Here is a 24,357-nt window from a genome sequence, read left to right as displayed (position 1 = left end):
TGATAATTGCCATGGAGAAATGCTGGTATTGTGATATTCTTCCACTGAGGTATGTGACATACACTGCAAAAGGATGAAAATCTGGGTCGGGTTATCCCTCTTTTCCTTTCTCATTGTGAGGAGGCTTCAGAGACATTTGTGAGACTTTATGTGTAGGAGAGCTTTTGCAGAGTATCTGACTGGACTCCATGGTAATATTTGGAGGTTCCGTCGTTGAGTGGACACTACATTTGGACCTCTCCATTCTGTTCTGCCCTCTCCCCTCTCCTTAGGTCCCTGTTGCTGCTTTAACTAATTTTGCAGAGTCCTTTTCTACATTTACTTCTTTCTTCCATTTTCTCCCATCCTTTCTGGCATTAAATAGAGTAGACTTTTCCACATTCATCAAAATTCTTCATAAAAGGCGTGTAGCATGTTGCAACAGGAGGGATTAAGGTGTGCCTATGGAATATTGATCTGGCCAATCATGGGGACCATGGTGGTTCAGCACCACCCCAGTGTGTGGACCTCTGCGGAGATGGAACTGCTGCTAATCTGCAGCTGCGGATGTGGGGGTGCTGTTGCTTTATGGTGGGACTCTTGGCCATTTGCTGATGGCCCAACGTTGTGCTCTGTGAAACTCTGCTCTCCCATACAGTGTTGCTGTCTCCTCATGGATAGTGTAAGGAGTGCATACTCGGAGCTTGGTCCGTGCTTAGGTCACTGGCCCGGTCTCTAGGTTCCGGGTTCTGCCCACATGATCCTATCTTTTTTGACAGTCATGGTGAGCCTTATCTTTACCGCATATGATTATGGAAATTGTCTCTAGTTCCTTCTCCCCCAGTCCTGGTGATGTTTTGACCCGAGTGACGACCCTGGTTCCTTGTCCTGATACTTCTTTGACTCTTCATATAGTTTCCCAACCTCTGCTCACCTCTGCTGTTCATCTCACTTAACTGTGCCAGCTCCAGCCTCCCAGTCCCTTACATCTACATCTCTTTCCACCCATTCATCTTCTGTAGTAACTTTTGAACCCCATTTACCTCCACCATCTGCTCCATCTATCTTTCCTGTTTGTTCAGCTTTCTTGTTCTGTCCTCATACTGTACACCCTCGATATAGTGAGCTAATTGGCACCAGACCCTTGATGTTAAAGCTGAACACCGTGCTGTTTGGTAAGTACCCAGGTGTCGTGGCTTTTACTGAACAAAGATCGTTATATATAGTGCATCATTCGGCCATACAGTGGTACACAGTAACCAACCAGCTAACATTGCCAAAATTGTGTTTGAGTCTCACAGTTGTCCCTCTTCCATCATCATTTGGGGCACTCCATGTTAAAAAGTATGTTCCTTCCCCTCTTCAGTGCACATTCTGCTCACATTTTGGCTATCCAAGCAAGTGCTGCAGGTCACAGGCTGTTTGCCTCAACTGTGCACAAGCTGGACACTCTTCATCCACATGTACATCCAACATCCAGTCTTGCCTGAACTGTGGGGGTCATCATACAGCCTCCTACAGAGTGTGCCCTGTCTACATTTTTGAAGCCAAAGTGTCACACATCTGTTGGAAAACCAGGCATACTCTTAGGGAGGCCCATTAACAAGCACATTGCCTCAGTCAGTCCCCTGGGATCTGTGCATGCATGGCCTGACCTACTTGTATATCACAGGTTTCCAGCTCTTCTGGTGTCTCCACTTGTGTACCTATCTCCAGTTGCATTGCTGCTCTTGTCTCCCGTCCTGATTCCTCATCATCTTTTCCCTCTCGTTAGTTCTGCTCCCTCTACCCCACCTCTATTCCATTCAGTATGCTCCTGTTCTTCTCCTCTCTCAGTATCTCCCCATGCTGGCAAACATAAGCCTGCTGTTATTTCTTCTGCATATCGTATTCTTGGTATCTCTTCCTCTCCCTCTACAGCCCAGCCTACCCAACCTTCTCCCTCCTCCAAACAGTAACGCCTTAATGCTCTTATTGCTGAATCCTACTCAGCCTTTGTCCTCTCCTGTGTAAGTAGAATCCTTGTGAAGTATCCTCAACTAACTTCACTGTACCTATTCCTTGCCTACACTTGTCACTGCAGAAATACATTTCCCCCTTTCCCCCCTCTTTCCTACTCCCATTCCTCCTACCTCTCCTGAGCCACCCCCTCCCGTTTCTCATGCCTCTCCTGAGCCACCCCCCTCCCATTCCTCATTCCTCTCCTGAGCCACCCCCTCCCATTCCTCCTACCTCTCCTGAGCCACCCCCTCCCATTCCTCCTACCTCTCCTGAGCCACCCCCTCCCATTCCTCCTACCTCTCCTGAGCCAACCCCCCCCCATTCCTCATGCCTCTCCTGTGCCACCCCCTCCCATTCCTCCAACCTCTCCTGAGCCACCCCCCCCCATTCCTCATGCCTCTCCTGAACCACCCCTTCCCATTCCTCCTACCTCTCCTGAGCCACCCCCTCCCATCCTCCTGCCTCTCCTGAGCCACCCCCTCCCATTCCTCCTGCCTCTCCTGAGCCACCCCCTCCCATTCCTCCTGCCTCTCCTGAGCCACCCCCTCCCATTCCTCCTGCCTCTCCTGAGCCACCCCCTCCCATTCCTCCTGCCTCTCCTGAGCCACCCTCTCCCATTCCTTCTACCTCTCCTGAGCCTCCTCGTCCCCCCTTTTATGTTTCCCTCTCTGCCACTACTCAGCCACCCTCCTCCTCCATGATCACTATGTCGTCTTTGACTTCTCCGATCTCTTTTATTCTTGATTTACCTATGACTCCTGGATACTCTCTCCCTCAATACTACATGCTCTGCTATCGTCCTGTACTTGATTATTTCCTGTGTTATGGCACTTCTTCAGTGGAATGTTAGAGGCTTCCATACCCATTGTACTGACCTTCATTTCCTTATTGTTTCCCATAATACTGTTCTTCTATCGCTTTAAGAAACAATCTTTGTACCTCCCTGGTTCGTATTCACGCCCATACATTTCTTGGATACCCTCCTTCGTGTGTCACTGCCCTCCTCATCTGCAGTGATGTTCCCTTTGAACCTCTCTTTCTCCTCCTATCCCTCATACTTCTGCTCATGTCTTTCTCTGTCAGCGGATCACTGTTAGCTCTATTTCTCACCTGTCCCTCTTGATTTTCCAAACTTTGCCTGAGTTCTTCATTCCCTTCCTCCTCTGATTCTTCTTGGTGACTTCAGTTGCTGGCAGTCCCTATGGAGTGACTCTTGTGGTCACCACTAGAGGAAGCTTATTAGAACAGTTTCTGTCTTCTGATCTCGACATTCTCAGCACGGGCCCCCCTACTCACTTTGCCGTCCATACTTGTTACCTCTCGTGCTTGGATCTGTCTATTTGTTTACCTTCGATTTCTCTCAATTTCCAGTGGTTGGTGTTAGAAGACAATCTTTTTAGCGGTCATTTCCCTATCAAACCGTCTCTTGCCTCTTAATGTCCTCTTCCTTGTACCCCGCATTGGCAGTTCCATGTGGCTGACTGGGAGTTATTTTCCTCCCTTACAGTGCCCCCTCTTCCCTCTGCCTCCATTTCCTCTCCACAAGATATGTTGTTCTTCCTTGTCCTGGTTTTAAGTGCTGCACTCACTGCCATTCCCTGTGATATGTGACCGTCTACTACCAAACGTCTTCCTTGGTGGACTATTTGTTCGGGCTCTCTGTGTGAAATGTGCCGCCTTATCATTGTAAACAGTCCATCCACAATTTGATTCAGTCTCCTCATATTTCACCAAGCTTCTGCTGCCCTCTGTAGTACCATCTATTAGGCCAATTTTTCTAGTTGGTGGGACTATGCTTCTTTTATTTCTGAAAATAAACCCATTGTGGCAGTTTGGGCCCAACTTCATAGAATATCGGGCAAACATATCCCACCCCAAGCCCCGGTTCGCAATATTGATGGCCAGTCCATGGCTGATTCTTCCTTAGTTTCAGATCTGTTTATATATAGCCAGATGCTATAATCCCATAAGGGGTGGCTGTTTGTCTTGCATTAGTTGTTTTATGGGAAGGGGCACTAATCCTCCACCAACATGTAGGGAACATGTATGGGTTGGTTATATGATGCTTTGGGTAATTATTTTAGTCTTATTAGTAGTGGATCTCATCTCTCCTTATTAGTTGTGGGTCTCATCTCTATCCAGAATTTCATTGTCTTAAATCTGATTCTGAATCTATACCAATCTCGTATACTTTGTCAGCTGAGGGGGTTCTTAATGCTCCCTTCTCTCTTCGTGAATCATCATCTTCACTTAAATCCTATAAAAATACAATTGAAATACAGTACTTGACAGTATTCATTATACAGTACTGTACTGCATTAAAACATCTTTCTCCATAAACCATGTCCATTTTTGTGGCCCTTTATAATAAATTTTGGACTGAAGGTTTCTTTACTCCTTATTGGCATATTGCAATCATTCTCCTGTTTCTTAATCTTTGTAAGGCTGGTCATCATCCTTATGATTACCGTCACGTAGCCGTGACTATTTGTTTATGTAAACTTCTTGAATGAATGGTCAATACTTGATTCATGTGGCACCTTGAATCCTGTTGACTTCTTTCCCTCTTACAGTTTGTCTGTCACAAAACATGCGTCACCTTAGATCCTCTCCTGAGACTCAAATATTTTATCCATTCTCTTTCACTCCACCAGTCAGGCATTGCCGTCTTAAAAAAAAAAAAAAAAAAAAACACGATACTATGTGGAGGTACCATATTTCTCATTGTCTTTGTTCCATTGGTCTGCATATTAAAACACATGTTTTTCTTCAAAATTTTCTTTCCCTCCAAACCTTTCATGTCTGTCCAAGAGACCATCTTTCCCATGCCTTTCCCCAACATGAAGGTGTCCCCCAAGGTTGCGTCCTTAGTCTTTTTCTTATAGCTATAAATGACATTGTCTCTTCTCTACCCTATCTGTTTTGGTCTCTCTGTATGCTAATGAATTTGCTATTTATGCTGCAGATTCAAACCTGCCTCACCTCCAGTCCCTTCTTAACCCGCGACGTCCCAACCGATTTTTCACCACTGACCACCCCCCTCCATCCCGACCAATTTTGGATTTTTTTTTTTTTTTCCTCACCCGATCTTAGAAGTGGTCTAAACAGGTGACCCTCCGCACGTCTGGTACCGTGTTCTCTGGAGCCGCGCTGTGGGTGTCGCATTTTCTATGATAGCGGTAACTATTGCAAACCACTCAGAATAAGTAGTTATTTGTTTATTTGGTATGAATTTACGTGTAGTACATGAAAGTATTGATTTTCACACAATAATATAGGCGATATGAGCATTGTTTCGCTCACTGAACACGTCAACATACTGCACATTCCTTGGTGACGTTACCTCCTCATCTCTTCTGCTTGTTTCTTCTTTCGCCACGTAATCTTTGTCCTCCACATCGTTATCGATCGGGGAATCACTCTCGCCTTGAATTTTGTACAGTAGGAGCTCACCAATAACGCCTAATTGGTTCCAGAAAAATGCCGTTATTAGTGAAAACATTATTTGCGTGACATTAAAATACATGTATAAAGGGTTTATTGGTGCCACCACTCCAGGACTTTTATCCACTTTTCCCACCTGGAGTCCTCCTATCACTACTTTTTTTTAGCTGAAATAATAAGATTAGTTATTAAATCATCATGAGTAATATAAAACTCACCTTAATGGAGTTATGAGGTGTTTGTATGATGATTGTTTCGAGGCTTGTGCTTGGATGCTATTGCATCGTACCCCCTGACCTCCTGCTGGCCTCGTCCCCACTCCTGCTTCTCACGCCAGGGTCACCCACTTCCATCAACACTTCATCAAACCCCATAAAGTCGAAATCTTCAGAAAAGTCCCCAATGTCATCAATGTCATCATCTACTCAACCCTTCTCTGTTGTTCTTCCTCGGCTGGCTAGCTTTGTGAAAGAAAGTGAGTGATGAGTGACTGATGGCGGGCATTCACTCAATCGTGATACTATCTATCTATCTATCTATCTATCTATTGCCAGACGCCTCAATCCCGTTTGAGGTGGCCACAAACAAATCGCCTCCAAGTCGCCCTGTCCCCCGCCATTTCACTGCCCTGCTCCCAACTCACACCCCCCCTCTCTCATATACCTCTCCACCCCATCCCTCCATCTCATCCTCGGCCTCCCCCTCCCTCTTCCCCCCTCCACCTCACTCACATACACTCTCTTCGTCAGTCTTTCACCCTCCATCCTCTCCACATGGCCTGTTACTGTTTTTGGTATTTTCTTGAAATCTGATTTACAAGTCGAATCATTCGTCATTAATTCTGATGGCTGCTCTCTCTCTGTCTCATGAGACTTGAGTTGTGGCTGGAGTGCCGACCAAGCATGTTTAATGGTTGCCAATGTTGTATTATTCCAGGCATTGACGAAGAAATTTACGGCCTGTTGAATGTTACATTTCTTCCAGAATGCAGCAACAGTCATTATGTTAGGGGTTGCAGGTATGCCAGGTGGAGCAGGTGAGTCATGTGGGGCTGTGGAGGTGGAGGGGAAGGCAGACTATGAGTCAGGTAGGGCAGTGGAGGTGGAGGGGATGGCAGTGGGTGAGTCAGGGGAGGTGGTGAGGGGAGGATCCTCCATCTCCTCCTCGCTACTGCTCACATTTTCAGCGATTTCCTTCATCTTTTCTTGTTTTTCTGTTTCATTCCTCATCTCTATATGGACATATTTGCACTATAACAACTTGGCATTCACGAAATAACCGTTATTCAAGTGAATCCAAACGTTATTATAGAAACTGGGTATCTATTCTAACTTAGCGTTATTGCCGAAAACGTTATTGTCGAAATCGTTATTGGTGAGCTCCTACTGTACTGTGGCGCGACATGTCTTTACTGGCCAGGTCACTGCTAACAACTGAGTTGCCAAGACAATGGCGTGCAGGGGGGGGGGGTCATGTGGGGTAAGATAATGTCCCCACCTGGCGGCAGGTAGAGGAAGGTGTCCCGCATATACGTACCAATAATCACGTGCGAAATTTGAAAAATGTGCAAATGACGGACCTGCGGTTGCAAAATGTATGGATATATTATCGGGACAGTGTGTGACAAAATGTTGCAACGTATCCATACGTCATCAAGACGCGGCAGGTTAAGTCCACCATTGACGCTGCCTCAGCTTGGGCTGTTACACATGGTTTTTGTTTTTCTACCTCTAAATCCTGTGCAGTTACGTTTACTTATTCGCAAACCATACTACAGCCCTCTCTGCACTAATACAACCCCTTCCTCCCTACTGCTCCTCCACCACTTTTCTTGGCCTCACATTTACTCTTGGTTCAATTGGAATGTGCATATTTCTTCCCTCAAGTCTTCTACACATCATCTTCATTTGCTGCAAATGCTGTCTCACCTTTCATGGGGCGCTGATTGTGTTACACTTCTACATCATCACTCTGTCCTTGCTCTTTCCAAAATCTCTTATGGCTGCCAAGTTTGTTCTTCTGCCTCCATTCTGATTCTTTCAAAGTTAGATTCTGTTCATCATACTGGTCTTTGTTTAGCTATTGATGCTTTTCATTCAACTCCCACTGCAAGCCATTGTGTTGAATCAGGCTTTCCCCTCCCCCCTCTCCTGTCATTACTCTCATCTCACTATTAAATCCTATGTATGTCTCCTTCAGTTTTCCACTAATAAGTTACCCCACCCTCCAAGCCTTCTCCCATCTCCTCATGTTCCCCATTCAGGTCCTCACCCTTCTTCAATCTTGGTTTCACCTTTCCTCCAATTCTTCCATTTAGTCCAGTGTCCTTGCCATCTTGGCTTCTGCCTCCTGGTGTGGTCTGCCCTTCTTTTTTCCCTTGCTCTAGGTCTCCTCTTCCCCCAGATACTCTTCTCTCCCTTTTTCCGGAACATATATCCTGTCACTCCTCTGCCAGGAATCTCTTTACTAACGGCTCCAAATTTTGCCATGGTGTTGGGTTTGTTGTAGTGTTCCCTGATTCCTCCATCCAAAGTACTCTTCCTTCTATTACAAGTATTCTCACCACAGAACTGTATGTTATTATTTTTGCTTTCAAGTCTCTTCCTAAGGTCTCTTCCTCCACCATTATTATCTTCTCTGATTCAGTGCACTCACTTCCTTACACACCTTACCTTCTTCTCATCCTCAAATCACCCAAATTCCGGAGTAGCTGTTTTGTCTTTCTGGTTGGATAATGTCAGTTCACTTCTGCTGGTTCCCTAGCCATACTGGGATTGCAGGTAATGAACTACCTGACTTGCTGACACGTTCTTCTACTCTCCTTTCTAGGTCCTCTCTTTACCCCATTCCTGGTCTTGCTTTCCTCTTCTAACCCATCTCTTCTGTGAACATTGGCAAGGCAGGTTCACAACAAATTTTCTAGTATTAAACCCTCAATTTGTCCCTGGCACAGGATCCCAGTTGTTGAAGGGAGACTATCCTTGCCTGTCTTTGCTCGGACTATACCCATTACACTTATGGTCACGTGCTCATTTAATGAGGCATGACCCTCATCCCCTTTGTTCATATTGTAATTGCCCTATGTCTGTCCATCCCCTCTTACTTGATTGCTTGTCTATCCCCCATAACTGTCTCTCAGCTTTTCCTTTCTCTTCCTCACTACATTGGCCCCCACAGCTGGCAGATTTCCCTGGTGACCTTCCACTGTTTCTGTTTCCAGTATTATCACTTTTGCTTCTCATATACATTTAGTATGATTATTTCCCCGACTCCTTTCTACCTTAGTGCCATATAGCCATATTATGGCTTGGTGCCAGGTCATCATTATTCCTTCCTTCCTGGGCAAAGTTAAAGTAAAAAGAGCATAGTTCCATAGTCTGCATGCATTTGCAGTAAACCCTCGATATGACAACCCAGGTATTGTGAATTTCGGATATAACGAACAGCCAAATCGTGACCGAACTTCCCCCAGATTTTGCAAACAAAGATCGCTAAACAAGGGGGAAGTTTGGGAATCAGCCCACGGTGACAACAGCATCCCTTCCTGGCACAGTAAGTGTACTTCAACAGCATCCTTTCCTGGTACAGTAAGTGTACTGTAACAGTACTACATTATACTGTATTCTTATTCAGGTATTGTATTTATATGTACAGCATCATACAGTATTGTATTTACATGTGCAACTTCATAAGCCATTGAATTCTTCATGTAAAACTTAATAGTTAGTTTAGGTTATGTTTGAGCACGTAGGACCAAACGACTCCCCATATACTGTATAGTGAACTGAGTTCGGTAGCTCCTTGTAAGTACTGACCCCTCGTATATAGTGAACTTTTGGATATAGCGACCCACCCTTCCCACCAATTAGTTCGTTATCTCGAGGGTTTACTGTAATTTCATTATTTCCTCTGCTACCTACAGCTTTAGTGCCATACGGCCATTTTATGGCTTGGTGCAAGCTTGTCATTATTCTTCCTTCTAAAGTCTCCCTTGAATAAAATTGCTTAGAAATAGCAAGACTAAATGAAAATATATGTCACAGGATTGAAGGGATTGAGGTATATTGCAATACCATTGTATATATAATAAATGGGTAAGGAAGAGATGGTACACAGCCTCCTGCACCCACCAGATTACATTGCCAGTTATTTTTGTTATTAAAAGTAGTTTGAGGTGAATGTCCTTACATAAACCTGCTTTCAGTGTTAACCCCTTCACTACCAAAGGTCCCCGAAGATGAATACAATCCTCTTATAAGGCTAGGAATAAAAATCGAAGACATCATGACTTAGAAGTGGCCTGTTTACACTGAGAGTTATCTGGTATGTTGTCTTATACCCTTCATCTGAATGGGGTTTCTCTTTAGCTAGATTTATATAACATAAACACAAATGAAATAAAACATTCTGTATCTCCTCATGCTGAAGGGGTTAAATATTGTGGCACTGGCCAGATTATGAAAGAGACATCATAGTACTGAAGGTGTTGATGGAGAATGTTTGGAACTCTTTCGGTATGATTTATCTTACCAAACCATGAAACATAAATTTTGCTAAAAGCTGAATACAATCAGCTGTGGTAGCAAAAATAAATGTAAAGACCAATGGTAGTGAAGGTGTTAATGGTATATATAGTGAAGTAGTTTGAAGTGAATGTCCACATAAAAACCTGCTTTCATTGTTAAAAGCACTTAAGATTATTCTGTTTCCTTCTGTTGACTCTGTGACCAGTGAGACTGTAAATCATAATAAATAAATCTGTAAAAGATCATTTAGATACACAGGTATAGGGTGTATAATAAAAGATAAACGATGTACGATGTTTGGGTGTCCCAGGCTTTGATTTTATAACTTTGGAGGTAATTGTTGACCTAATAGTTATTTTAAGATGCTTTGTCAACATTGGCATATTTCTCAGCTGTTATGGAGCTACAGTTACTATAAGGTAATTAGTAACCATAGCTCTGCGATGGTTGAGAAATGGACCCATGTTCATGTAACACATGCTCAAAATTATGCCAAGAATCACCATCTCAAGTTAGTATATCACCACTCAGAACTCCCAGTATTGGAAGTTTTCATTATAACTACAATACAGTTTTCAGGAATAATGTTAGTTTGGTTTCAGGTCTCTTCACCTTGCAGCCTCTCCTGCTCACCCACTCATGAATACAGAGTGTTTAAATTTATGGCAAGGTGGACACAACTGGTGACATTATAAAAGTGTTTGTTGAAGTCTTCATAACTGGTCACAGGGTTAGCCTTTAAAGCTCAAGTCAGTTCCAATCTCTTTTTCTCGTCTCCATACAGCCAGCCTTTGGTATAAGTCAGCTTTTAGTTTTCATTTTTTGTTACATATACAGTATATCATAGTGTTGTCTGTTAAATTACATATGATCAAAAAAGTATTGGTGCACACTTTTCTGCAAAATACCTGGTGATTCTAACCTGTATTAATAAACCTGCTTTCATGAGGATGTCATACAGTAGAGTGCTTGTGATAATTCCTAGTTAGTATTATCTTGCACATTCAGATAAAAGTTTAATATTCTTGACTAAGAGCTTTATTACTCAATTAGAATGTAAAGTATTGAAGAGGGATGCCATCCTTTGGTGGCACTGGTATAACCAGGTGGCTCTGTCACCTAGTTGAACAAACTTCCTGTATTCTTGAAATGACCCGTTATAAGTAGAGTGGACTGCAGAAGGTCAGCGGCTGGCTGCAGTCCACTAGGTTCCTGTCCAGATGAACATGGGGCCACAACAAACATAGGATGTAATTGAACTCCTGCACAGTACTTTTTTGAGCATGTGTATCAGTAATGGCTGATTTACCAGCTTCACCCACTGTTTAGTACATGGTGAAAGTAATATTTTTGAACATTTTCCTGGCTTATCATAAGGACGGTCTGTATTCGTCTCAAGGTCACATGTACAGTAAATCCTCACTTAGTTGCAGTATGGCATAACAATGAAAGTATTGGCTGAAAATATTATGTATTTTGTCTTACAGTCATGGGTGTGTTTTATAGAACTTTTTTAGATCATAAATGGTATGTGAATTTTCATTATGCTTCAGTATGTGATGGTGATTTGTGTATCCATTTTCATATTCAGAATGCTGAGAATTTTAACAGTGCAGTCTGTTTGATATTTATGGATTTCCTGAATTGTAAAATTTAAAGAGATTGTTGTTTGAAGTATACTTTTTAAAAATACAAATTGTGGTATGAATTCTGAGTATTTACTGAGAAATTATTGTATGGACTGAGTATTAGAGAAATTTTTTTGAGAACTTGTCATAACACCCCATGTAGTGAGGTAAGGAAAGATGGTGATAAACTGGATATTTAGAGAACTTAAGACATTTTTATTTGCTGATAAATTTTGAGAACCAACAGGAACTAAACAAGTTTTCAGAGAAATTTTGGAAAATTTTCCTGTGAATTCTGGGCTTTTCATGAGAAATTTTCAAAAGTTATCAAAGGAATTTAACATTAATAGTGAATGAGTTGATGATGATGATGAATTCTGTATAAGTAGAGTATTTAGTGAGTATGCAAGGCATACTGTATAAACTGAGGATTTACCGTAGCGTATACTGACCCACTATTGGTGTCCGTGTCCGTCTCATCCGATGTTCTGGTCACTAATACTTCTCCCCTGTTTCTCCTTCCATGTTGACTTGTTTCTCGTGTTGCTTTGTTGTCACACTGGATGCTGGTGGTGGTCCAGACATGCACGGTGGAGCATCAGCACAATGACGAGTGCAAAGACTTGGTGGTCATGGAGAAGCGCATCCAGGTACCACTCCACTGATACCTCCACCCCACCTCCTCCTCCATTCTCCTCTAGCTTGGTTATTGTTCTTGCTGTTGTTGTTGGCACCGTAGTCACCTGGTTTGGTTTGATTTTCTGTTGAGAGGGACCATATAGTAAGCAGAGATGCAGATGGTCTTTAGTCGTCTATCCCATGGAAACTGGGCAGCTTCCACTTTTGTCGTATGTCTGTCAGCCATGAAACAGGAAAGACTCTTTGAACTTATATGTCTAAAGGATTTGATATATTTTATTATTATTGTTACTGTATTATTATTATTATTATTATTATTATTATTATTATTCCTGTTATAATTGTTATACTGTGGTAAATGCCAGATAAATATACTAAGGAAACATGTCCTCATATAGAAGGTATAAATCCCTTCACCATTAGTGGTGTCTCCTAAATTCAAGTAAGCTACCTGGTGGTAAAATGGAGGACAGTATAAAAGTTACATCCTACTGAAGTGATGTCATGTGATTTGTTTAGTTGGTTAAGTCCAAGCACTACCAGGACAGTCAGGTACTTCAAACCAGCCACAGAAATCACATGAGCCAATCTTCTGCCCTTGGATATCTCTCCTAAACTGAATAAATCCCAAGCTCTGGGCTACTGCAGATTAAAATTAAACAAGACATAGTTCAGCCCAAGAGATGAAGTGTTTACAGTGACTAGGTAAAGAAAACATAGTTGAGGTACAGTGGGTGGATGGTTGAGAAGTGATGCAGCTGAATGGTGGGGGCTGTGGCATCTGTGTTTACTATATGGTCTCCAGTGTTGTGTAGTTGGTATTAACACAGTGGTAGCACTGGTGGCAGTGGCAGATGCTGTAGAAGCATAAGCCCTTCACAGTAATGATGTCTTGAATGTTTACCAGCAATTTCTGCTACTGCATGATGATTTTGTATAAACTTAAGGAGACCTCATGTCAAAGGGTTAATAGAGAGTATCTCCTTAGCTTACTGAAATCATCTGGCAATAGCCAGAATTAGATACAAGGATATTTTTGAACTGAAAGCATTACTTGAGATTGTTTCTGACTCCTTCACCTGTAGGCTGTCTTTACGATGAATGTATTAGTGTGATGTTTACCAGATTTTGTTACATCAAATGTCCATAGGCTGAACGAGTCAGACAAGAGAATAGAAAGGTTTCATGTATTAACTGCATTGAGGAAACGGTGTTGTGGAATGTGTTAAGGCCATTAGTGTGACTCATTCTGCCACCAAGCCTACTGACCTGTGTAGTTGTCCAGCCTGACCTGCCTGCCTGCATGCCAGTAACAGATTGGTTTGATTCATAGTTAACAACGTTGTTTGGTTGTCATAATTCGTGTGTAGTTCCCAGGTTGACAGTACAGGCTGTCCTCTCTGGATGTTGAGGAAATGTGTCAAGAAAATAGTACTTCACCTTCGCCCCTTGCAGTATGAGTCATATAAAAATAAACAAATAATACAGTGAATGAAAGTTATTTTCCTGAAAGAGATAATGGACAGTATCAGAACTTCCAAGTATGAGAGGTCTTTCCTGAACTGAATTAATTTGGCTGGACATAAGAATTAAGAACAAGGATGATCGTTTACTGTAGATTTTAACTCTTCAGTACAAGACATGTTTCCTTAAATAAGCTGTAGATACCTGTAAATATCATACTGGAGGGGTTAATCATGGAAAAAAATATAAAATTGAGGAATGCCTTTATTTTTATTTATTTATTTTTTAATTTTTCATTCATTTATTTTTAAGGTGCTTGGATTTGTGGTTGTTTAAAAATATGTAAACAACTTAGTGGTTTGGAGAACTACCTTACTGGTAATAAGATTTTTGTTTTTGTTTCATAATTTCTGCCTTGTTTTTCTGGTTCTGTATAGATTTGCAGATATGTATAATAATTCCTGGTGAAGTGTGGAGAAATTTAAAGATTTATGGCTGCTTTTTTGACTGCACAGGTATTTATAAATATGTTGCTTTTTGGAGAGTTGATGCGAGTTTGGTTTTCATTTCCTTAAAATTTGCTTGGTTATTGTCAAGTGTAAAACCTATAATGGATACAACATTTTGGGTAGATGTTAATATGGACCCCCCCTCCACCCCCAAGATAAGTTTTGGAGTGCAATTTTGTTTCATAGTTTCAGTTTTTGTATTGTGGGTTAGTGTAAGTTATACACAATATGGTATAATATATATATATATATATATATATATATATATATATATATATATATATATACTGTATATTCTTTTTGTATCTGGTATGAATATTCAATTTTGGGGGTCATGGATTTTGTCATTTGATTTTCGTAATTGATAGTAAAATCATAGAACAGTTTTTTAGAACAGTTGTAGCATTGAGAGGCATACCAAGTAATACAGTTTTGGTTCTAGATTCTCATCATTGCTTTTTTTTTTTTTTTTTTTTTTTTTTTTTTCCAGACGCCATGTATCCCAAACAGGGTGGCCAAGGGCTTAGAGTTAATTGTTTTACAGGGAGGGGCACTAATCCTCCACCAACCCCACTTGACACGTAGGGATGCCAACAGCATCTGGTGTTCCCAGGCGGTCACCCATCCAAGTACTAACCAGACCCAACGTTGCTTAACTTTTTTTCCTGTTGTGTGTAAAATTGCAGTGTGTATATATTAAAACTTGCTTTAAGTAATAATTTTTGTGGTTTTCAGGAAGAATTTTTAACATCTGAATTCTTATTTATTTATTTATTCATTTTTATTTTACGTATTCTGTCTGGAAAGGTTAACAATGCAAGGTTGCTGGTGTGTTCGGTTATTAACTACTCAGCTACTCTTGCTATCTCTGAAGGATTTTATCAAGTTGATGAGAGACTTAGATTTTTAATTTGTAGATAATGCCTTAAATAGCAACTGCAGTACAGATTTTTGGAAATTTAGTAGGTATATATACAGCATGCCCATGTTGTATGATGAGGTTGTGTTTGAAAAATTCAGCGCATAACAGTTTATTTTATATAGAATCAGTTTTGTTGTGGTTCAGTGGGGTTATGTTTTTGGCCAAGGGTCACCCATCCAAGAGTCTAAAAACAAATTTCCAACTTACCTGCTTTGGTATTTATTTCACTTCACTGCACTTCATTTGGTGTTTGAACTCCAACACCACTCTGTTGTTCCATCACTGACACTAACACACCTGATAATGATAAGTGGAAAGACCATCTTGGAACAAACAAATGACAAAACTTGTGTAAGAGTGATTATGTAAACAAAAATACGATCATGTCCCCCCAAAAAAAAGGGTCCAAACTTTTTGTCATTGTGCAGTTGACCCTTGTGCGGTGTGGTGCGGTGAGGATCTGTCCGTTCTCCCCTTTGGGGCTAAGATGCGAATAAATGTGTTTGAATGGATGAGTAAATGGAGAGTCAGTCGTCCTGTCTCGGCTACCTCCCTTTCCTTGGGGGAAGCAGCCTAGGTATATAGATAGAGATAGATAGATAAGCGACTCATTGCGTACTAGTTCATTGTGTAATGAGGGGCTGCCATAGCTTTAAATGGCCACTTTCAGTACAAGATATCTTTACTAAGCTGAATAAAATCATACAGAGACAGCAAGGGTGAAATAAAAATGCATCATTAGATTCAGGAATAATTACTGGTCCCCCTCAATGTGATGGCTTGTTTTTATTTTATTCCCACTTCCACCAGGTCATTCAGTTTAGCCCCCCCCCCCCATCCTCCTCCCCTCTCTCTCTCTCTCTCTCTCTTTTTTTTTTTTTTTTGCTGATGCTGGAGAGGGACACCTTCACACAATTGGTACCAAGACCAGTATAATGCGCTGTGTGAGTGCGTGACGAGCAAACAAGTGCCATGTTATTAGAATTTCTCTCTGATGTACACAATGTTACGACGGAAAATCTTTTTAGATTTGATTTCGCAATTGAGGGGTTTACCAATTAGAGCCGAACACTCCCTTGGAAAACTCAAGATTCCAAGGGGTTCCCGTGCCTTTGTAGGTGAGTTTTACTTGATAACAAAATTTATTAAATGAATGTATCACATACAGAAAGAACTTCACATAGTAAAGTTATTACCTTCTGCATAGTGTGATGGTCAGGGCAGGACACTCATTTCCAAACTTAACTGAGAGCAAACCTTACTTGTTTGCCTGCAATAACATGACAGCTTCTCTGCCAGGGTATGCAATCATCCCTCAGCTTTTTGCCTATTCCCCCATAGGTGGATGGTGAACTGGAGGAGAAGGGCAGCTGGGGTTATGTTCAGATGAGCCTGAGGCCACAACAACAACAGCAGTAACCACAGTCTCAGTACAAAAATCTCCCCAATCAGAAAAAAAAGGAAAAAGAAATGGTTTAGTGAAGACAAGAATACTGTAAATAAAAAAATTTTTTTTGGAGGATTTAATGCACACAGTTTCCAAACCCCGAATATTTTTGTACTTTATTCTCCTTATCTCGTAAGTTCATTTGATCTCTTTCATTACCCGTTTCATTGAAGAAGTAAGTGAAAGCTGAATCTAACATCTTCAGTTGGAATAGTTTCTCCATGTGTGAATGAAAATAGCCTGGAGATTGCTAGAATGAAGTGAAAAATGCATCTTTGGATTGATGAAGTTGAGTTGAATAAAGGTATTTAACAAGGAATAATAGACAGTGTCATAGTGAAGGGATTAATGTAGACCACTTATCCCGTTCACCCTATATGGTGGCATTGTGACCGTGGATGTAGTAGTTGGGTTGTCCGCCTGGGAGCCAAACCTCATATTTTCCTGCACCTCTCTGTGGGATGACCCCTGATTTGACCCAGGCAGGGTACTGTACTTTCTACCACAGGGAAGCACCAGTTCCATACAGGGCACACATACAGTAATCCCTCACTTATCCAGTGAAATTCAGCCAACCTTCGCTTCAAATAATGCGAAATGCTGGACATTGCTTCAGTACCCCCAGTCGGCTATCCATTCATCGTTGAGCCAGATATTGTGTCACTGTCCTAAACAGTCCCTCTCAATCCTTTATCCTAAAAACTTTCCAGCAATACAGTATTACCCATGAGTAAAAGATTAAAATTAAGCAGAAAATCCAATACATAACTGATACAGTACATATACTGTAGTGCAGTAATATAGCACTGTATATCATATAATCATAATCATACTGTACTCAGTTAGTTTTGGCATCACTGGAGGGTAGAGTAGTATACTGCACAGTACAGTGCACTTAATCCCTTGTGTTCTAGTGCAAATGGCTTGCATCCCTCCACCACTACGACGGGCACGTAGCACCCGTCTGGCAACAAATTTTCATCCCTTTTATTTCCAGCTCTATAATGCAAGAGTCAGCTGCTACTCCCAGTCCTTCATGTATGCAACAAGTCAACTCAGGAACTGTCTACCTCTGTCTGTTTTTCCTACTGCCTACGATCTCTAGTGTTTCAAATGCAGTGTGTCCAGGCATCTCAAAATGAATGGATCTTGAATTTGGCTCTCTGTTATCTTGTTTGGTTTTTATTGGAGGGAGCAGTTTGCAGGCCCCTGACCTTTGGTTCCATTTTCCTTGCATTAAAAAAAAAAAAAAAAAAAAAAAAAAAAAAAAATCTCTACCACCTCAGCCCCTATCTCTACAGCCTGTATCACTACAACAGCAAGCAAGAGACTGGGAGCCACAGGCTAAGTCACAGCATTGGGGGGTAGCCACTGCATGGATCACAAATGCACAGTGCACAGAAACATTGTCACTATACGATGTCCATGGGAGAGAATGAGAGAGTGATGGTAGGGTTGGCATGTTGGGTGGGCTGCTCGCACAACGCCTTGTGATTGGCTGGCGTGTTGCAGGGTCTGCCCACGTGCCAATTGAGCCCTGTGTCTGAGCCAGATGATACACATCACTGCCAAAAGATGCATAGTACCACCGATTGTTTCCCATTTCTGTGCCAGATATTTTGCACAGAAATATTTGTTTTAATAGAGTCAAGGAGAAAGTGCCGGATATTGCATTGGGCCAGTTATTGTGGCAACAGATAATTGAGAAATTACTGTACCGTGCTGTACCTGTAAGACAGCCCCACAGAAGCATTTGCCTCCTTGTGATCGACGGATGTTATTGACCAAAGCAGGGTTAAGTAACGACTACTAGAGGCTTGTCCCTAGCAGTGATTAAAATCATCTGACAGTGGCAGATTTTAGATATAAAAGTTGAAATTGTAGTAACTGGAATTAGACAAAGGGAATGTGATGGTAATATTGTGTTCCTCCTAATAATACTGTAAATGCGCAGAGTTATATGTTTATATGACTTTTTAAGATTTATTATATCAGATTTTATTTTTGCTTCTTATTAGTATTTCCTCTCTGCAGTTTTGTATTCTAGGTAGGCTTAACTCTTTGAAACTGGTAACATCTTTTTGTAATATTGTGTTGGTATCTCTAAGCTTAGGGGAAAGGTAGAAGAGTGAATGGGGTTAATGAAAGCAATATGTTACTCCCCCTGTTTGAAAGTCTGTCCTTTGCTGAGTAAAATCATGAGGATGCTGCAAGAATGATCTAAAAATAAATAGCAAGTCATCAGTTTCAAGGGATTAATCCTTTTTTATTTGTTGAACGTAAATATGTTGTGTGATATGAAAGGCACCTGGTGGTTATGTGATGAGGCACTAAGTTGGGTGAAGTCTGTGCCATACACACAATTATTCAAATCTTCAAGAGGTGACTGGAGGTTTTAATTTGGTGCAAAATTCTGCCAGGAAATATTTGTTTGAACTGGAGTACAGGTTGCTGCAGAGGGTTGCCATCATGTGGTGGAACTAATATAAACTGGTGGCTCAGTTGCCTGGTTATGCAAAATCCCCCTGCATCTTTCCTGTCCCTTGAAAGAAAGAGGGTGGAGTGGCAGAAGGACAAATTTAGCCTTCAGTCCACTGGGTTCATGTTTCAGATGAGCCTGGGGCCACAACAACAACAGTTGCCTAGCCTCAGGTCCCTTCATTTTCAGGGGGATAGTATGGGACTGAATATTACTGTATAATAAATTCAGTAAGAGTATGCTGTAATCCAAGATGGTCTGTATGTAGCACTCTACTAGAAACCTGCTTCTCTGTATCTTATATGTTGCAGGGATGGCTCATTCTGCTGCTATGGACATGGGTGTGGCAGTGGGAGTAGAAAATCAATAAATGAGGCAAGATAGATATTGATAACACTGAATGAGCTGTCCCCGCAACACAAGAAATCATCCAATGGGAAGATGAGCATTATATATATATATATATATATATATATATATATATATATATATCCCACTCTGTACATTGTATATATGTGTTGCATAATAGATTGTTTAATCCCTACCTCACTCATCACCTTATATGAGGCGATATGCAGGCCTCTGCATATCTGCCATGCTGATCGCCTCATATGAGGCGATGGGGTCTCTGCGCCATAATTTCAAGCACGAGGAAGTGTCAATTGTTTCCATGGGAACGTTGACTCTCCCTCTGTGCCACCAGGAGCTGTTGCCAATCCCTGCCACACCGCAGTTGCCAAATACCGCATATTTAGTAATTCAGTTCTCGTTTGCAGCCCACCAATGGCAGATTCACACCCATCTACCTCCCACAGTTCTGGCGAATTATCGCTGCCCTCACACCCACCCAAGAGGCTTAAATTACAAAAAGACGAGGGTGATGAAGAGTTCAAGCTCAGAAACTCTTGATCTGATGACAAAAAATCAACTTAATGTTAAAAAAAAAAAAAAAAGTCCTAAAACAATGACTCAGGGAAGGTAATCAGGTTGATAAGAATAAGCGTGGCTGGGGTTAATAGCAGGATATACAGTAGGTGAGTTGTATAATAGATACCTTGGTAGTAAGATATGTATGGGTTGTATTATGGTTTGGTTGTAGGATGTAGACGAATGTAGACAGGTATTAGAAAGTTAAGTGAAGAATATGTATGGACTCAAGTGATGAAGTGAGGGTTAATAATTCCCCATTAACCTCATCAGGTTTGTTGTGTCAGTGTTTTGAGTGACAGTTTTATTGGCTGACTTTGTTTTATGTTGAAATTGCTTAGTGTGTGCATGCAGAGAGAGAAAGTGACACCTGCATACTGAAGTCCTTGTCATAGATTGCATTTACATATGCCTTCCATTGTCAAGTATCACGTATATGGAAAATACTATAATATTTTCAGACACATCCGAAAACTACAATGATTACTACTATAAAATGAAAGTGTTGAGCGTGTGTTTTCAGTATGTTGATATTATTCATCAGTTTCAGCAATTCTCAGGACAGTAACTAGAGGCCAAAAATTATGTTGAGCTTGTGTTATAAGTATTTTGGTATTATTCATTCATTTCAATTTATGTAACTGTAACTATAAGGTATTGGACTGTGATAGCCTACCCATGGGGCTCTACACCTCAGAATATGGGAAGGAATTATGTATTATGTATGCACTCACCAAATTTCCTTTTCCTGCAACAGTTCCCAATTGAGATGTCAATGCCATGGATCCTCACCGACCACATCCTGCGCACCAAGGACGCCTCAATGATGGAGTAAGTGAGAGAGAGAGAGTGAGAGCCACCTGATGAGATGACAGATATCATGACAGTGTTGCATAATCCCCAGTAAAACATGCTACACTTCCATTCCATCACTGTTATTTCCTATGTCTTTCTCCCTCTTGGGAGCTTCCCAACAGGAGATGGCCTTGACTGAATCCCCACGGAAGTTTTCAGTTCATGCCAGAGACAAGCCATCCACGCAAACAGATTTTGGATGGAGACCATTACATGGATAACTAAACTAAAAAAGGGCTGCAACCATTCACTTCTGTATTTCTGTACATGCTTTTATCCATTTTCACTATCATCAGGCTTTATTAACTGCTTACATTTTATTCCAAAACCACTGATCATGTATGCATGTCTAGGCTCTTGCACCAATTAGCAGTAAGCTCAAACCATTTCCTGGCTTAGTTCCCAATCCAAGAGGCCTCCATGCAGGACCTCACCACACATCATCCATGGTCTGCCTCTGGCCACTCTTCCTTCCACATTCACACCTGTGGCCCTTCTCAAAAAGTCACCCTCCTGCCTCTCAGTGTTTCCAGACCATCTCAGCCCACCAGTTTGCATCACCATTCTGACACTTTAAGTACCATTTCTGTCATGGCACACTGTTCTCATTTTTCACCTAGTCACATCCTAGCTAGTCATCTCATAATCATTTCTGTGCATTCTAGACTTCTTGCATCTTCTCATAGAAATAAAGTCCCACTGTTATATAGTGTAACTCATTCCACACATTATGCAGAGATTACCTTGGCACAAAATGAGAGCCCCATCATAATCATAGAGGCAACAGTTTCTTAAATTTTGTCCATTTTTCATCCTACCAGACAAGCAAGGCTCTGGCTTTCCTTTCATACTGAACATGTTGCCTAAGTAGCAAAACTTTTCCATGTACTCAGAGTGTTTTATATTTTTCCCATCTATCTATTGTGAGATGCCTTAATGTCATAAGGGTTGGCCACAAACAAATATCCTCCTTGTTGCCCTGTCCCCCTCCATTTCACTGCCCTCTCCCCAGCTCACACCCCCATCTCACACCTTCATCTCTCATATACCTCTCCACTCCGTCTCTCCATCTCTCCATCTCATCCTCAGCCTCCCCCTCCTCTCCCCACCTCGATCTCTCTCTCATACACTCTCCTCATTAGTCTCTCTCTCCATCCTCTCCACATGGCCAGACCACCTCAGTGTATTTCTCCTAACACTTTCAATCACATCCACATCCACTCCATCCCTCCATTTCATCCTCAGCCTCCCCCCTCCTCTTTCCCCCTCCACCTCTCTCTCATACACTCTCCTCATTAGTCTCTCTCTCTCCATCCTCTCCACATGGCCAGACCACCTCAGTGTATTTCTCCTAACACTTTCTGTCACATCCACATCCACACCACAATGCTCCTTCACATCCTTATCTGTCAGTCTGTCTCACCATGCAACTCCACATGCTTCTCACAGGCAACTCATTTCCACTGCTCTCACTCTTGACGTGTGGCCTTCCAACGAGGTCCAAGCTTCACTTCCATATGTTAGAGTTGGTATCACAGTACTATCATGCTGTGACTTTGTTACTTCCATGCTCACGTGCCTATTTCTTTTCACTACGTTCAAAGAACCAGCAACCTTTCTTCCTTGTTGCATACTTTCAAGCATTTCATCCTCCAGACTTCCAGTTTTACTCATCACATTACCAAAGTACTTAAATGCATTCACGTTTTCCATTTCCTTATCATCCAACCTCACTGTACATTCAGTGGCTTCATTTCTCTTGAAGACCACAACATTACTTTTCCCTACATTCACCTTTTCATTCCATTTCTTACACCCACTCCCAGACTCATTCATCAAGCCTTGCAGTTTCCCATCATCATCACTTAACAATATAGTATCATCTGCAAACAACAGTACAGGAAGTTTCCAAACGCTGCCCTCTCTATTAGGGCCTCTCAAACATCCACTGCCGTACCTTGTATCTCTTTTATGACCTTATCCATATACAGATTGAACAACCTTGGAAACATGACACATCGCTTGTAATCCATCATAATCATCATCTGGACCTCCTTTCCCACCCTAGTATGGCTGCACTGCAGCCATAACACCCTCATGCACACTCTTCACGGCATTCAGGAACTTCCCATTTACTCCATATACAGTATTCCTAATATTTTCCACATTCCTTGTCTATCCACTCTGTCATATGCTTTCTCCAAATACATGAATGCCTTATACAACTTCTTTCCCTTCTCTAGAAATTTTTCCACTACAGACTTAAGGATGAACATCTGATCTACACAACCTCTTCTCTTCTTAAAACCTCCCTGTTCTCCAACTAATTCCTCTGTTATTTCCCTAACTCTGTCAAAAAGTATCCTACCATATACCTTTTCTGTTATACTCAGAAGACAATTGCCCCTATGATTACCACACACTTCTTTTCCCCCCCCCTCCCTTCATACAGGGGAATAATTATTCCTGACTTCCAGTCTCCGGGACTGTACTTTCCTCCCAGGCTAATCTACAGATCTGCTATATCCATTCTACTACTGTCTCTCTTTCCCATGCTTCATCATATCCCCACACACTCCTTCAATTCCTGGGGCTTATCCTATTTTAATTTTCTTGATTGCATCCACAACTTCCATCCTACTGAGCTCTTCGTTCTCACCTCCTTCCATCACCCATCCATTCCCCAGCCACGTATATTTAGATTACTTTCACGTTCAGTGTTTAACAGTTCTTTAAAGTGTTCTCTCCTGCTCACCTTTTCTCCATTTTCCACTGTAAATCCATTTTTATCTTTCACTCTCCTACTAACTTCTTTATTACCCTGTCTAACTCTCTTTACCTCTTTTCAGAATATTTTCTTACTTCCTTCCTCTTTACACTCAAATTCCTTCCAAATTCCTCATCCACTTTCTTCTTACTCTCTCTCTTACTGATCTTTTCACCTCTCTCTTCCTCTCTACATATAACTCTCTTCCATCTCTCAAGTTCCTCCATGTCTCTGCTTTCCATCCGGCACTATATGCTTTCTTCTTTTGTGCCACAGCTTGTCTCACCTCTTCTTTCCACCATTCTGTTCCTTGCACCCCCTTTCGTCTTCTCTTCACCCCACACACCACTTCACATGCTGCACAGATTTCTGTGAATATCTTTCACACACCTTCCCCATCTGCACCTAATCATATTTACCCAATTACTCCTCCACTTCTGTTATATTCTGCCTTTTTTCCATCTACCCTCCATGTATGGACTACTTCCCCCCTGTCCTTCCCTCCTCCTATTCCTCCGTTGCACTTGAACCTTGTCTTTCACCACCGCCATGTGGTGATCAGAAGTCCACTCCCCCAACCTCTGTATACACTTGCATCCATTACATGGCTTCTCATTCTTTCATCCACTGACACGTAAGTCATTGCCTTTCGTTCATTCATTTCACCAACCACACTGCCCATCACTCGCCACGTATGCCTGTGGATAATTTCGTCCCTATAGAATGGTTATCACCAACCCTATCCCCGTTCAAATGTCCACTAGAGCACT

General features: G+C 41.7%; 1 protein-coding gene across 1 annotated transcript in view; it reads left to right on the top strand.

Annotated features, from left to right (window-relative positions):
- The window catches only part of Cyfip (Cytoplasmic FMR1-interacting protein Sra-1), an 86,014-nt gene that overhangs the window by 28,309 nt on the left and 33,348 nt on the right, over positions 1–24,357 (top strand). The window contains exons 13-14 of the mRNA XM_080268405.1: positions 12,160–12,228; positions 20,723–20,796. Coding sequence (XP_080124531.1) covers positions 12,160–12,228; positions 20,723–20,796 — 143 coding nt within the window. The remainder of the gene's footprint in view (positions 1–12,159; positions 12,229–20,722; positions 20,797–24,357) is intronic.

The sequence above is a fragment of the Coenobita brevimanus genome, chromosome 27 (assembly GCF_032717465.1).
Source record: "Coenobita brevimanus isolate Jiangsu-jjx chromosome 27, ASM3271746v2, whole genome shotgun sequence".
Taxonomy (NCBI): domain Eukaryota; kingdom Metazoa; phylum Arthropoda; class Malacostraca; order Decapoda; family Coenobitidae; genus Coenobita; species Coenobita brevimanus.
Note: the sequence above shows the minus strand (reverse complement) of the source record. Positions and strands in the feature narration are given on the sequence as shown.